At 33.4% G+C, this 16,467-nt stretch overlaps 1 protein-coding gene across 3 annotated transcripts in view; it reads right to left on the bottom strand.

The window, feature by feature from the left end:
* Nucleotides 1–16,467, bottom strand: part of LOC114929941 (beta-1,4-N-acetylgalactosaminyltransferase bre-4) — a 109,396-nt gene that overhangs the window by 19,190 nt on the left and 73,739 nt on the right. For all 3 annotated transcript variants that reach the window (XM_029301670.2, XM_029301662.2, XM_029301678.2), the window contains exon 3: nucleotides 12,381–12,785. In XM_029301670.2, the coding sequence (XP_029157503.1) occupies nucleotides 12,381–12,541 (161 nt within the window). In that variant the 5' untranslated portion in view covers nucleotides 12,542–12,785. The remainder of the gene's footprint in view (nucleotides 1–12,380; nucleotides 12,786–16,467) is intronic.

Below are 16,467 nucleotides of genomic sequence, written 5' to 3'. Positions count from 1 at the left end.
CTCTGAAACGACTTGCTTGCAGAATCTCAAAATTAAATCGGATGCCGACCTATCCAACTTGTTTCCCTCGCTCATCTCACAAAAATTTCTCGACCCATCTTGTCGTAGGGACTTTCCAGGAAATTTGATGCAGCGGCACGACCTCGAACTTTAAAAGCGATTTTCTCGTGCCTCAGGCATTTAGTGCACTTTTGCACCAGTTTCTTTCCTCAATTTTGGTCTAGGATGAGATTCTATTCAAGGGTTTAAAATCTTAAAACTTTAAGAAAGATATAAAAATATATATATATATATACAATATATCTTAAAAACTTTTGAGCCAGATTAAAACAAATTAAATTTTTATATAACTTCCTTTTTCTTTGTGATTAAAAAAAAATTAATATTATTGATTATTTAGAAAATAAAATGAGAAATATCTTTTTCAGTTATGAGTTACATTTTCTAAGGAAAGAACTTTTCGTCTCATTTAATCATCCTCATCGGAAAATGTAGACCGATATTTTTCAGCAAATTATCTCGATTTTTTTTCTCTTACTATAAGCCTCCGAAATCGGAAATCGATAGCTCGACGTAAACGCGATGAGTTTCGAGTCAGCCGTTCCCATTGCTGTTCCTGCATTTTAATTCACTTAAGATTTACGATGGACGTGAAGGACGTTGCAAGAGATTACGACGGACTTAATACACGTAGGACCTCCTCTCGTTTATCTCCTGTCTCTCTCTCTCTCTCTCTCTCTCTGCTCGCGAGAGAGCGTCAGCGAGTTTCCCGAGTTTACGATCCAGTCCGCTTGCAGTTGCAATTTCCGGAACCGCCGCCGGCCACCGCTGCGACTGCAATCCGTGATCTAACATCCTTCTCTCCTCCTCCTTCACATACACCAGGAATTTGTGCAAAATCACGAGACAGCGCGACGTGGATGTCAGTGACAAAGATCGCGATAAGGTAAACGAAAAGTCAAACGCATAGCGCTGCCATTTTAATGTATTAAAATGTATCGGATAAATGTCACAAGAAAAAAATGGAATATGTAATGTTCCTTTATAAATATATTCCAGATAAATTAAAATTTTTTAAATTAATTAAAATTTTTAGCCTGAAATGAAACTTGAAAGATCGTGAGATGATTTTGAAAAGAGAATATTTTTAAAATACAATATAATAAGTAAAATACGAAAATAATTTAAAAAATACTCAAGTATATTATTACAATGTCAAAATAACGATATGCTAAAATAAAATAACGCGAAATAAACTTATATTCCATACTGTGATTTTAAATGTCTATTTTAATTTTATATGTAAAGAGACTCGAATTTATCATGAACAAATACAGCGCGCACGCTAGATTGACTTTCAATGTAAAATAGCATCTCGTGACAAATCGATGGCGATAAAAACGACGGTCTTCTTTTTCTCTGTGTCAACGTGTCGGTTCGCTTTGTGTTACTCATTTTTGCTGCGACGTAATCTCGCTTTCGAGCAAATTTGGTAGATCATAGTTCGCTCATTGTTCGCAGTATGATTATACGAAAACCGAGGAAGTTACGAAGCGTCATGCGGATCGACTCTCATGAGGCATTTCGCCAGAGAAGATCTCGGTGAGAAGAGATGCGGCAGGTGTGTGCATTGCATAGACGGATTCTATTTGCATACCCACGTTTCCTACGCCAACGGCAAGTCTGTTTACAAAGATTTTTGCGACCGAGATGGAATTATTTTCACGTATACCGCGATCTCGTGTCAGAAAGACTTACAATCTGCTGAAAAGCCACGCGCAAATAAAGTTCTCCTTGAAGGAATGTTGTCAAAAAACATGTTATAAAGTTATATAATGCATGCCAAAGTAAAACGTAAAATAAAATAAATCTGACAAAATAATTCAAAATAATTTTCCTAAATTTGTTTATAAAAAAAAAATATTTTTCTCATTATTTGCATTATTATATTTAAGCATGAATAAGATTTAACTTCTCGGATGCCATTATTAAAGAATTAAAATAAATATTTGAGAATTGCATCTTTATTTGTGAAATCCTATTATATTTCTTCCGGCCATTAATTTTCAGGCAATGGTTATATTTCAAATCCCACATCAGTAAATGAATCCGTAAGGATTCCGCAGAGATAGATGCCTCTCCATTCCAGTTTGCTAGATAGTTTCGATGCTCCGCGATATTTCGGGAAGGTGGAGAACGTCGGTATATCGAGCGTCGTCTCGAATTTAATTAAATTCACGTACCGCTTGGTATATCCGTTTGTGGATCAGACAAACTCCTCTAGAAGCGTACATTTGGAGGCATGAGTAAAAGCGACGCAGTTAACGATTTACCTGATTGCGAAACTTGAGAGAACTCGTCGACGCTCAACACGACAACAACGATGAGACTCACATCGACAAATGATCGAAAGAACGATTTAAAGACCGGCGAAATATAGCGAATACAGGAGAGATTTCGATATCAATTTAAAACTGTCTCCGAAAATACAATAATTAATAAAACATAATGTTCAATATAATCACATTATTAGAATTTAACTGTATGTTAAAATAAAATTATAAATACAAAATAACGTGAAATAAAATATCACATCCATTGTAATTTTAAATTTCGATTTTAATATTATCTAAAGAGAATTGTACGGAAAATTTTATTTTAGAATTTATCCTGAAAATGGTAATCGTGCGAAAATATGATATTGAAAGATATTGAATGATATTGAAAGATATTGAATAATATTGAAAGAATTTTTTGAGTTTTTTTTATTAATATTTATCACGATAAAAATATTAATATGTACATGATAAAAATAATCGAATATATTTTATATCTTATTGTGGTAGATATTAATATATTTTTTATTGTGGCACATATATTAATCAGAGAAACTTTTATAAAATTTTTCCAATCCCATATTGTCTTACGATTACCATGATTTCCAGAGTAAATTCTAAGAGAAAGTTCTCTCTGTGTAGGTATATCGCGCACAGACCAGATCAATGAGAATTAATCTGTTCTTAAAGATTAAGTAATTACATTTAGAAAAGGTTAAATATCTTTTTCTCTCAGAAGGAATTCGCAGAAGGAAAGAATTTAAGAAAATCCATTAATTTGAAGATTTTTCAATTATAAATTAAATATTTAATGTTAAAATATTAAGTTAGTAGATAAATGACATATATATATATATATACTTGAACAGAGAGTTCCTTTTATTACAATTGATTAATGAGCAAATAAAGTATTCTCGAAAATTTTAAAGTGATGTAAAATTTATAAAACGATACAATATTAAATATAAAAAAAGTAAAAGACTTAAACAGGGTGTCTAATAAAATTTAAAAATAAAATTTAAGGACATTCCCAGGAAATTTGCACAATTTTCCAATAGTATAATAAAGATGTACAAAAAACTGAAAAATTTATTTTCTTTATAAGTCGATATAATTGCATGTTAATGAAAATTAATATATGCATTACAAATATTCAATACAATATTTTCGTATATTTAAATGCTTAAAATTTATAAATAAATTATGCGCGTAACACATATTTTTGGACTCTTAAATAAAAAAATATTGTATTATTTACAAAGTAAGATGAAATATTTTTACTCGAATAGTTTTAATTGCTCTTTTAGCTGAATGTTTAGAAGCAAAAATCAAGGATCTGCGAAAAATTTAAGTACATTTCCAGAATTAAAAAAAAAAAAAACAAAATTCCAGAACATTTCAAAGATTTGAAGGATTTCAAGAACGGCTAGACACCCGATAATAAATAAATTTATCAAACGTCATTGCAACATAAATAAAAGTGCATTAATATATTTTTATTCGAAACTCCAAAGAAGCAGCAATTCCCTCGTTACCCAACAATGAAACGAAGACGGCAGTTGGGATCAAGCTAAGAGCCAGACGAGGAGATACAGACGACTGATATTGTCTCGCGAAAGCACGTATCGATACGCGCGTGCAGTCATAAGGGAGTTCCGATTCTATCCTGGAATTCGACGGAATTCCCGCCACGTCCGGAGCGGCATAAATCTGACGTGACTCATCCGGGTTGTCGATACGTAGAGGTAGGTTTCGGCCGCGCGCAGCATTTCCGGCGCGGAAATACTTTGTCGGCTATGCAGCAGCCGAATCGGAATCCGCGAGGATATCTTTCCGTTCTCGCGGCGCGAAAAATATCTTCGCGATGGCACGCGGAAAGCGCCGCGAAAAGCTCGCCGAAGCTCGCCGATACGTAGAGATATTTTTCAACGTACGTGACAGGGCTTCTAAAAGCGATCGACACGACTGGTTATCGTCTGGCGACGAGAAACGACCGGAATTTGCAGAATGGGAGCGATAAGAATAAAAACGTGCGATGACCAGCGAGACTCGTACTAATATTATGCTACATCTCTAATTTAATCGGAATACAAAAAATTATGAAAGTGATTTATTTCATAAATTAATATTAATATTATAATAATATATTATATATAATAAATATATATAATAATATATATTATAATAATATATTATAATAAATATTAATTATAATAAAATATTTAATAAAGTTGGGTTTTTCAATTTCTTAACATATGTTATCTCAATTTATAAAAAAAGTAAAATTATTATTAACTATGTATATTAATTGTCAAATTAACTGAATTTCAGATATTTTGAAAGCTTGTTTCCGAAATAATTATAGTGGTATATTTAATGATGAAGATATAAGAAGGGAAAAAATTTGACACACATTGGCGATTTGCCATCAAACTTTTCTAAGGAAATAAATCGTCAATCGAAGCACTCCATCGAGGCACTTACGATTGACAGAATATCCGATAAGAGCGGAACAGTGTCTTCAATAAAATCTACCGCGTATCGGGGAAATTTCCGTTCTTATCGGATAATTTCGATTTTGTGTAATTTGGAGCAATATCGAAGCGAAGAAATTTTGACGATGCATCTTTAATGTCGAAGTGCGGCGAAGAAATTGAAGGAAGAAAGGAAGGAATATAGGATCAGAAGGTTCTCTTCGAGAGACGCCCTGGGGGTCGTCAAAGAACGACGAAATTTCTCATCGATCAGGAACGTCGCGGATGGAAATGTCCGTTAAAAGTTTGAGAAGACCGTATACTCGAACTCGTTGCAAAGTAGAGTTTCAAAGAAGAGTAGGGGTAGTAGCAATATAGACTGGAAAAAGAAAACGATGTTTCTGGGCGCGCCAAGTGAACTTTAAGTACACGTCATAACTTTTTTCATACGCACACATGAAAAACTCTTATTTTTTAATTAAAAAAAAATACTAATAAAGAAATATATAATTTTTTTATAAGAGTATCATTTTTATATATATTGAAATCTATGGACTTTTCTTGTCGAAGAAAAATGAGAAGAACGAGGATAATAACTCGTCGAACCTTCGATGGCAACGTGTCAATGTTCGCAATAGCGTCTACAATCTATCTCAAACAAGTAATTTGAGGCATAATAGGGTTAATAGGACATGATAAAGTGCAGGACTCAATATCTCGCGAAAGAAGAGTTACAAAGAAGATACATATTTTTATTACAAGCGCAACATTCTACAAACTGAATTTTGTACAGATAAATTCCTTCGCAATATTATCCAATGTATAATTAATATTTCGTCTAATTTAATGAACATCAATTACAACTAATTAAATTAATTAAAAAGACAAAATTTCTTGCGTTCATCATCCATATTTTTGGAACTTAATTCGAAAATAACCCGTTTGTTTGAAATATTTTACGAAAAGCTTGATGTTAATTTTAATTCAATATGTTCAATCTCTCTTGAAAAACCTATCATATCTATCAATAACAACGATAATACAAATGTTAACATTTGCAATTTTCATTTAGACCTAAGCGTGATGGGGTTCGGAAATGTCGCGTCTCGAAGAAAAGTCACGTAGCGGAACATGTCTGATCCGATGTATGATATTCTTCGATGGCGATATAACACGGACGATCAAGACAGTTAAATTCGACGTCGCGACGGGACTATACGCTCCTGTAATTCGGTTAGAAATTTGTCGAAGAATATTCTGGACTCCCGGTTCCCCAAAGTATTCGCGTCTAATACGGGAACTATGACGTGAAGATGTACTTAGTACTTGAGAAGAAAGGTAATCGCATTTTTCTCTCGGATATCGAAAGTAAATTCGTTTCGTTCGAGAAAAATCAATCTATCAAGGAATAAAAAAGTAAAAACCATGGAATATCCAGTATCGTTCACTATACTGTAGCTGCAATGTCCATATATATATGTATATACATACACAAAATACGTCGTTCCGCTAATAATTTATAATGCTCGCTGAAAGGTCGAGACATGCATTTGCATTGTCGGATTATCTAACGCAGCTTCTCAAGCTTGCAAAGCAAATCAAGATTCTTAACATTTTCCAAAATATTACGTTTTATTTATTTTAAATATTTAACATTTTATTTAATTTTAAATATTTGCATTTTTTTCCTTCTTCTAAATTAAAAATATACCTAGAAATTTTAGATACATAATAATCTTTTGAAAATATAGAATTAAATATATAAATATATGAATCGCACTTTTATTAAATATAAATAAATATTGCCATTTAAACGAGACCCTCCCAATGTAACGATGCGCCTGTTCCATTAGAGCGATTTGATGAGATATTGCATCAGACAGATAGCATCACTGACGTAATGATACAGCTCACTAATGCGACGTCGCACCAAAACATCTAACGGCTTGATTTGTAGCAGCGATTGCGACTCCTGCACTCGATCGCGATCGTATGCGTATATAGTTTACTACATATCGAGAATATACATCGCAAATTGAACAAGTCAATTATACCGGGCGTTTCAAGCTCGCGAGACATCGATGTATTTTCTTTTCATTCTTTATAGAGCGAGAAAAAGAAAAAAAACACATATATATGTATTTAAATTTTTAATCATAAAAATAATTCTCATAATTTTAATGGATAAATATACTTATAAAAAATAAAAAGTAAAACTCTTGCGATAATAAAAAATAAATAATCCGTGCTACCAAAAATTGCAATTGCTTTCTTCAATAAGTTAGAAACGTCATAGAAAAATTGCGCGACGAAACATACTCACAAAAAATATTGCGATATATAAGCTTCGTGAAATTATAATATTTTACAGTCACACTTTATAATGTAGGGTGTCTATTTTGTCTTTCCGAAATAATCCTTTTACAGTTTGAATTTTAAAAAATGTGCAATTGTCTCGTACACTGAAAAAAATGACTAAATTAATACATATTTAGTTCAATACTGCCAAATGAATCATTTATTTGAAACAAATATTTATTTGTTTTGAAAATAATTTTCTTATATCAAATAAATATTATTAGTTTCAAATAATTGATTCATTTGGCAGTATTGAAATAAATACTTATTCGAATTAAATAAATTTCTTTTCGGTGTATGTACCCTGAAAAAAATGTGTTAACTTGACTAAACCTTTCACAACTAAATATTATTTTGTTAATTGAACACACAAAAATATTAAAATTAAATGTAACATATTAAATCTAACAAAACGTACCTATATTTGACATAAATACTAATATATGTTCAATTAACAAAATAGTAATTTAGTTAAAAGGTTTAGTCGAGTTAACAAATCTTTTTTTCAGTGTATGGTCGCGCGTGCGCGCGATAGCGAAAAGTCGTTGACCCCGTTTTCCCTTTTTCGACGAGACCTTAATTGTCAGCGGCTTAATCAATAGCGTAAGAATCGCCGCAAAACGTGCGCGCGCGCGCGCGCGCGATAATCAGCGAAAATGTCACGCGCTATTATTTATCGCGCGTTCTGCAGTGGTAGCGCATAATGCGCGTAAACTGCATCATCGTGTAACTGCAACGAGTTTTCGGCTTGTGATAGAGGGACAGGGGAGGGAGAAGAGAGAGGTGACAAATTGTCGCGGCCGAGGCAACTACGAAATTTTAAATTAATAGCCCGCACACCTTGCATTGTGTGCGCAGCGTGCAACCACACTGTTGCCAGGGATATCATAGTAGTCAGCACGCGCTAATTGAATGCAATTTTCAGAGATGATATACGGCGCGACGGCGTTTAAGTCGTCGCCGCGTTGCGCCGCTACGATGTGTAAAAAAAAAAAATATATATATATATATATATATATATATTTATCTCTCCTTAAATTATATTCTATAGGGCCAATAGGGCAAATGCGAAAATAACGGGCTATAAATTTCTTATCGCAGCTTAACTAGCAGCAAGAGTCGAGCACGACAGTTTCCTGATTGATCTAGATCTTTCCTGTACTTGTTTCCAACAAGCTGCTCGTTATTTTTTTAATAGAATGAGATTGGGTCGAGAAGGTAATTTAATAATTCTGCAAGTAGGTCTCTTGCGTCATTTTCGTTAAGAAAAGATCGATCGCAAAATTTCAAACAACGCTATGAAAAAAGGATATATATGATTATAATTTTCTCAAAAATTAAGATATGAAAGAATTGTTTCCCAGGAAAAAGATACATTTATGATTAGATATATTATAATTAGATATATGATTAGATATATGATTATAATTTTCTCAAAAATTAAGATATGAAAGAATTATTTCCCAGGAAAAAGATACATTTATGATTAGATATATTATAATTAGATATATGATTAGATATATGATTATAATTTTCTCAAAAAATTAAGATATGAAAGAATTATTTCCCATGCAGGAAAAATAGATACATTTATACAATGTATAAAAATATAACTGTAAACCGTCAGATATAATTTTGACAAATTTATATCGCATTTTTTCCCCACTATATTCTTTTTCTTTCGTAGAATTGCATGAAACTTTAAAGTTATACGTGAGAGAAAGTTCCAGATGGAAACGTCAGATGGACCAACGATATCTCTTATCAGCATTGTGCGAGAGTACAAGTTTTTCTTTTTGAAAAAGCCAGGCTTTGTCTTGATTTGGTAAAAGAACGCGTTATACGCTAGCGAAATGTGCAAAAGAATCTTTGGCCGTCGCACGTTTGTTGGCGTGTTGCTTCGTGATAATAACAACGCGGTCGTTGCAACACGAAGGCAAGACGTGCCTTTTATTTCGCCTCCGAGCGTAAGCGCCAAAAGCGCCTATAATTGCAGAGATTAAAAACGACAGCGAAAAAGCGCCGCGCCAAAAAAAATCACACAAAATTCCTCGATGTCCCTCGTGTATAATATTTTCGCGAGTGCTCTCTCTCGTATGTAAATTTTGGGAGAAAAAAATGCAAAAAAATATTAATATAAATATAAAAAAAATATATTTAAATACTCTGTGACCACCCAGAACTATCAACGTTAACTTTAATAATAAATTTTGTACGAAATATAGACTTTATAAAATAAAGAAGACTTTTATATTTGTCTCTCTTTCATATTATATACATATAAGAGAAATAAATATCAAAAAGGTTTCTTGAAGTCTATTTATCTCATTTATCATTAAAATTGATATTTCTGAGTTACAGAAAATTTAAATAATTTTATATATACATATATAATCAGAAATATATATAATATAAATATCTTCAAAATTTTGAGACGTCTATTTCCAAGTTATAAATATTGGAAGACGAAAAAATCTCGCAAGTGCACAATTTTTAACTTGAATAATTTTTTTACATTTTTGAAAGATTGATATTTTTGTAAAAATGTGTAAAATCACCCGTCGTTAAATTCACCGTCATCATACGTACTCGATCGATAGCGACTCTATGTCTCTCGCAGCGTGAGCGACCGATTATTTCCCATTACGTGGGCTCCGTAAATCGCGCGTGTACCGGCGCCGTCGTTAAGCAGCCACTTTGCCACGTTACGTAGCCGGGTAATGAGATTTCCCGTGTGTCTGCCGTGAGCCCCCGAAAGATAAGGATCGATCTTAAGCTACACTACGGTTACTACAGTTACGCGTGCCGCATACAAATGCAGTGATGTATGAAAATCTGTATGGATAATAACGTTACATCCCTCACCCTTGTGTACGAGGTATACAAACTTGCGCGCAAAATTCAAGCATAATGAATTGATATTATCTCCAAAAGTGTAGCTTATCGTAAGTGCATCAAATAACAGTCGCATAGCGTTTAACAGTGGACTTAATGACCGTGACAAATTTGTTTTCTTTTCTTTTTTTCGATAAATAGTAAAAAATATTACTTAGTAAGAGTCCTCATTTTTTTTCCAAATTTTGTAAAATTTTAATTAGGACAAATGCAACGGTGTTTTTTCCACGGAAATTAAATTTTTAGCAAATTATATAGTAAAATTCAATTTTATATATTTTAATAGATTCGTATAAAATTATCGAAGCGACTACTGATTGAGATAATCAATAACGTGGCTGCGAATTATTAACAAGGTTTCAAGAGGGAAAGCGTGGGGCAACGAATAATTTCGCAACGAGTCAAATGCGATTACGCGGTTCGTTACTCGTATCTAGCACCAATGTTACTTAACATGGTTGGCTGCACGTGCTCAAAGTATCCATCACAATATTGAAAATTACATTACGGCCGCGGTTTTTGTGATAATAATAATAAGCAAGCCCCATGAGTGTGTGTGTGTGTAGTGCGAAAAAAATGCAGAATTCGATCATAATTCGCGCTTCATCCACAGCTCTCGAGCCGGTTAAATAATACGGTGAACGGGCAATTATGACGGCGATGGACGATTTAACGATTAAATTTCGCTTGCGAATAATGGAGTCGGTTGAACGCTGCTGCGAGAAGGGAGTTATTCAATCCGCTCTTTTTATCCGGATGCTTTGCGGCGGCGTATATTTTCGCTTTACGTCGTTATTCAATTTCATTTTAAGCGTTATCTTTCCAATGCGCTTTGCTAGCTATGGCAAACTGCGTAATTATCCGAGTGTTGATTGAAAAATGGAGCACGTAAGCAGAATCCTTCTTTTGAAAAGAATTCAACTTGAAATTCTTACTATATACTTCTGATGAATTACGAATTATTTGATATTTTATTTTACCTATATATATATATTTATTTATTTTGTAGTTAGATTTAATTAACGTTAAATAATGTATATATAAAAGAAAACATTGGTCGATATTTGTGACGATTATTTCGGTAAATAACAAGATGTGGTTATAATAAATTTTATTGTGGTACCAATGAATATGTATAACATTAATTATATATAAATGTGTTTCCATCTTATAAATTATTTTTAATAAATCAAATATATTTTATTTTGATATTATATTTGAATTACTGATATACATCGTTGATATATATTATTTGCTAATAAGAGAACAACTCTTAATTGGACTGTAAATTCTAAATGCTGTCGACATATATACGTATATAAATAAAAGATACGCCGATGCATTAAACTTGAGCAACTTTCTATGACAGTTATTTCGTTACAAACAAATATTCGTTACCGGCGTAACAATAACGTTGACTATAAATCGAGCTCAATTATCGCGAATAAGACATTTTCTGCTAAATATCCGGCGAAAGTTTCGCCCGTGGAAAGTTCGAGGACGTCAACAGCAGTGCGCAAGAGCCTGTCGTTTGCATCTCGTAAATTCACGACACGCAACACACACAATACGGACTTGCGAGCGACGATGAATAACGATGGATATAACGGCCAATTATTAAACCGGGAATCCGACACTCGCAATTAGCGAGGAATTACGGGGGAGAAACGCGTGCATCTTCCGTCCTCGCGATAATACACGCGAGTGACAGATACATCGGGGCGGAATTTAAACAACGGATTCCGCGAGTTGTATATGCGAGTATATCTCGAGACGCGCAGTTTCCGTGCAAGATACGTGCATGGACGCGCTGAGGTTGGCACGAAGCTGAAATAGATGCTTAATGCTTCGCCGAAGATGTATGGAAGTCGGGTTTATTGCGAGAAATACAAAACGAAGGCTCTCTATTTGTTTACTCGAGCACAAATCACTTATTATCTCCATCATTCAATTAATCAATTCTATATCGATTATATATGTTTCAGAACTGGTGGCAAAATTTCAAGGCAAATTCCTGGTATCATTTGGAGACGATTTTTCCTCAGCAAAAAGGGAGGTCATCATTTTTTGTATGTTCCCAATTTTTGCCATCATGTATCTTCGTAACTGAGTCTTAAATTAAAATTCTGTTAAAGTAAACTCTACCTGAAATTAACCGAAAAATGTGATTTTGTTAACATTTTATTTCCACAAAAGGCTATTTTCTACCAGGAGACTCTGGCATTAAAAATTTGCCCGTCAGTTCTGAAACACCCTGTATAATTTGAGTTAAATCGGTCGAAACGAAAGGGCAAAAATGACAGTAAAGGAGACTCACCTGGTCGCGTTGATTGTGAAAATGGTTTCGATGGAGCGACGATCGATCACGCCGCCGCTAAGCAGATACTGGACGGCGATCAGGGCGAGGACGATGCAGGCGAGCGCCTTGTAGAGGTGGGCACGATGCCACAGTGTCACGGCTGCGGCGGCCACAGTCATTGCATGCACGAGACACCATAACTCCCTCCTAGCCGCCGTTAGAGGAGCACCGCCGTGCACCAGGAGGCGCTCCTCCGCGCTGGCCGCCGCTTCCTCGGTTGCAACTGCTGCTGCCCAGACCCTCTCCTTCTCCCTTGATGGGCACGAAGGGAGAAAAGGCCGCCCGGGACTCCTCACTCGCGCTCGCCAAGAGCATCACCCTCGCGGACCCTCGGGACGACCCCTTGGACCGGGATGATGACTTCTGTAACAGAGTAGGTAATCGAGAAGGTCAGAAAATTTCTCACTCACGAGGCGGATTTTATTCATTTTATTTTGTCACTGATATAATCATTTTTTTACTACCGATTTTTCATTTATATTATATGTATGTACTACATATGATTTGGATAATCAATATCCAAAAATATATATTTTAATAAGAATTTATATTTTGCTGGTACAAATTGGTTATTTCTATTGACAAGTAATTTTTATTATAACAAATTATATTATTGATAGCACAATTTATACATATATATATATATATATATATGTATAATTTTTAATTTATATTATATGTATGTACAAGACTGTATATATATATATATATATATATATATATAGTCTTGTACATACATATAATATAAATTAAAAATCAGTAGTAAAAAAATGATTATATCAGTGACAAAATAAAATTATATATATATATATATATATGTATAAATTGTGCTATCAATAATATAATTTGTTGTAATAAAAATTACTTGTCAATAGAAATAACCAATTTGTACCAGCAAAATATAAATTCTTATTAAAATATATATTTTTGGATATTGATTCAATTATTTTAAATTGATTGATTTTGATGTATATCAATTTTTATTTTATACGCTAAATTATTTTCAATTTAGATTGAAAGAGAATATTTGTGATGTACATATATTAGGTATATTATAATTTTAAAATATGTGAGAAAATTAATATTTGTATTATTTTATTGTCTTCTGCAAAATTGTGCGCAAATAAAGATAGATTCGAATCAAGTAAATAAAAATTAAATTTACGCAATTTTAAAGCGTTTTCTTCCCCTCTTATAAGATGATAAAAATGATTATTTTATAAAATATATCCTAAAGATGCGTATATTTTTCACAAACTCTTTCGCTCGGTTTCGTCCTAAAGTTTTCAACTAATATCGCGCGGAGCCATTAACACTGCGAGTCGCAAAATTTATCGCAAGAAAGCTCGTGGAAAAATGTAATAATACCATAGTATTGTATACCTCTTGCGAGAGTTACGAGTCGGGCTCGGCGAAATAAAAAGGAAGTTCCTAAAGATATGGTGAATTAAAAATGCCGTATGCGCGACTGCCGAGAAAACAATTTTCTCTCTAGCGTTAATTATACTGTCAACTTTTACCGAGATGTCACTAATTTCGTGACACAATTTCGTGTTATATATACTTCTTTCATCGTCCTGGCGTTTGTGCAAAAATAATATTACCTAATTTTAGAAAAATCAGTATATTATTTCTAATTAATTTTCCAAGAATTTTAATATTTCGAAACTAAATAATGAGAATGTTAATTCTAAATAATGACATTAATGAAAAGCGAGAAACGGTAAAATAAAACTTGGCGAGATGACGTACGTCAAATAATTATATACTTCTTTCATCGTCCTGGCGTTTGTGCGAAAATAATATTACCTATAATTTTAGAAAAATCAGTATATTATTTCTAATTAATTTTCCAAGAATTTTATCTTTCGATACTAAATAATGAAAATGTCAATTCTAAATAATGGCATTAATGAAAAGAGAGAAACGGTAAAATAAAACTTGGCGAGATGACGTACGTCAAATAATTTTACGGTACAAAATTGTGTTTCGCTCCAAATGCGAGTTACTTAATATATTCGAGACATTGATTTATACAAGTCGGCGGCGCGCTAATAGCTCATTAGCGAGACGCGCGGCAAATCCGATATGACGTTGCCAGGGAAATCGCTATCACCATCAGAAATCCATCGGATCAAACCAGGTGGGATTACTCTTACACCACGCCGACCGAAACTAATCCGAGTTTATGTGCTCGGAGCTACCACGAGTGGCTGGTGTTTAACGAGTTGCCAGATTTATCGGCTCGCGACGCTAACTCGTTCCCCCAATCGTTCCGCGGCGCAATCTTTATTATACTAACTCCCTTGTTGAAAAGTAATTTTCGACCTTCATTATCAATCCGTTCCGGCTTCGTCACTTGATACAAATTGTACGATTAATCTCTCGAATGATCAATTAATTGGTGAATTTATCACGGAGGGATAAACAAACTAGAGGGAAGCGTTTCCGCGCGAGTTCAGAGATTCTGGAATCGCGGCGAATCTCTCGCAATCTCTGAATTTCACACAATAGAGCGAGATCGAGGAGGAAACTGGCTGCGCTTGCGGTTCGGAAAGTGGAACGTAAGAGGATTAAGCTGACATGCGCGCTTTATTGCGCAGCCGATTGAAAATGGCTAATAGTTTACAGTTTATTGGCTCTCGTATTTATAGATGTTGAATATTCGGGTCTGAATTATAATTTCGAGTTTAATGACCTTGCGCTGTATTATATAGTCGAAATGTAATAAATTCTTTAAAGAAATTTATAAAGAATTAAATTTCTAAAAATTCAGAGATTTATTTTTCAAAAATGGCTAATAATCATAAATTTTCGTTCCAAGTTTTATACTTTATTATATACATTGATATGTGTATTTTAAATCATTTTTTAAACATTTATAATTAATTTAATATTCAATATTAAATATTTTATTTTATATTCCATTTTATATTCAAATATATTATATCCTTAAATGCAGCGTAATAATCAATAAAGTAAATCGTCAATAAACTACAAAAGCATAAAAGCACAAAAACATAAAATATGATTCCACCGGTAAATGTTTGATTTCAATTATTAAAATATTAAATAATTAACAATTTAATTAACGATTGGAATAAAACTGAATAAATTTTAACGAGAGAAATTTTCATTCGTTATATTTGTTACTATTACTTTATAATATTCACTAGTTTGTGTACTTTCGTATACTTTCATTATAGTACACTTTCTCACATTTTATACTCGCTGTGCAAGCGTTTAATTCGTTCTTTATTGCAACTGCCTCTTTTCTTTTTCCTTTATATTAACATGCATACAAAGACGATGAATATTCATCTCGCGGCGAGGAAAGAGATCCGTAATATTGCTGTCGCGTTCTCTTCTTATCTCTTGTGTGCTTCGACAATGCTAAGATAGACTATGCCGTCGGTCTATTCATACCCCCGTACGCTTGTGTGCTTAATATACAGTCGTAATTCCAAACCCTCGTCCCTTCCTGCCGGGTCTCTCTTGTTGTTACTAGCTATCCGTGTGTTATCGTCCAGCTCCACTCTAGCGTGCGATATAGCGTGCCCTGATTTCTCTTTGAAAATGAACGACGGACCGGGATATTGTGGCGACACTAATAGGGAAGAGATAAGATACGATCTCGTGCTATTAGAGAAAAATGCGGCTGAGACTGCGAATTTTACGAGAATAAAGAAAATATATGCCGGAGCAGGTATATATTTTTCAATGTTCGAAACCCCGAAATTATATGTATATTCGCGTAATTGTGTAATAATAATTATTTAATATCGATAGAACACGAGGAGTTCTCTTAATAACAATGTTTTATATCTCTTGTTTAATTTTATTTTGGAGAGATAGACTTTTATTTTATAAAAATCTTTGCACAGATGTTTAATTTCAAAATTTTCTTCGTTGAACACAAGATATACGTTTTACAATAATTTTGATGAAAGAATTCTTTTATATATTCGAATAGAATGGTAATAGAAAAATCTAATAAACGGATATATAAAATCGATGATGATTCCGACGATTAAAATTAAAGACT

Source organism: Nylanderia fulva, unplaced genomic scaffold (assembly GCF_048542155.1).
Source record: "Nylanderia fulva isolate GAGA-0341 unplaced genomic scaffold, ASM4854215v1 Scaffold38, whole genome shotgun sequence".
Taxonomy (NCBI): Eukaryota; Metazoa; Arthropoda; class Insecta; order Hymenoptera; family Formicidae; genus Nylanderia; species Nylanderia fulva.
Note: the sequence above shows the minus strand (reverse complement) of the source record. Positions and strands in the feature narration are given on the sequence as shown.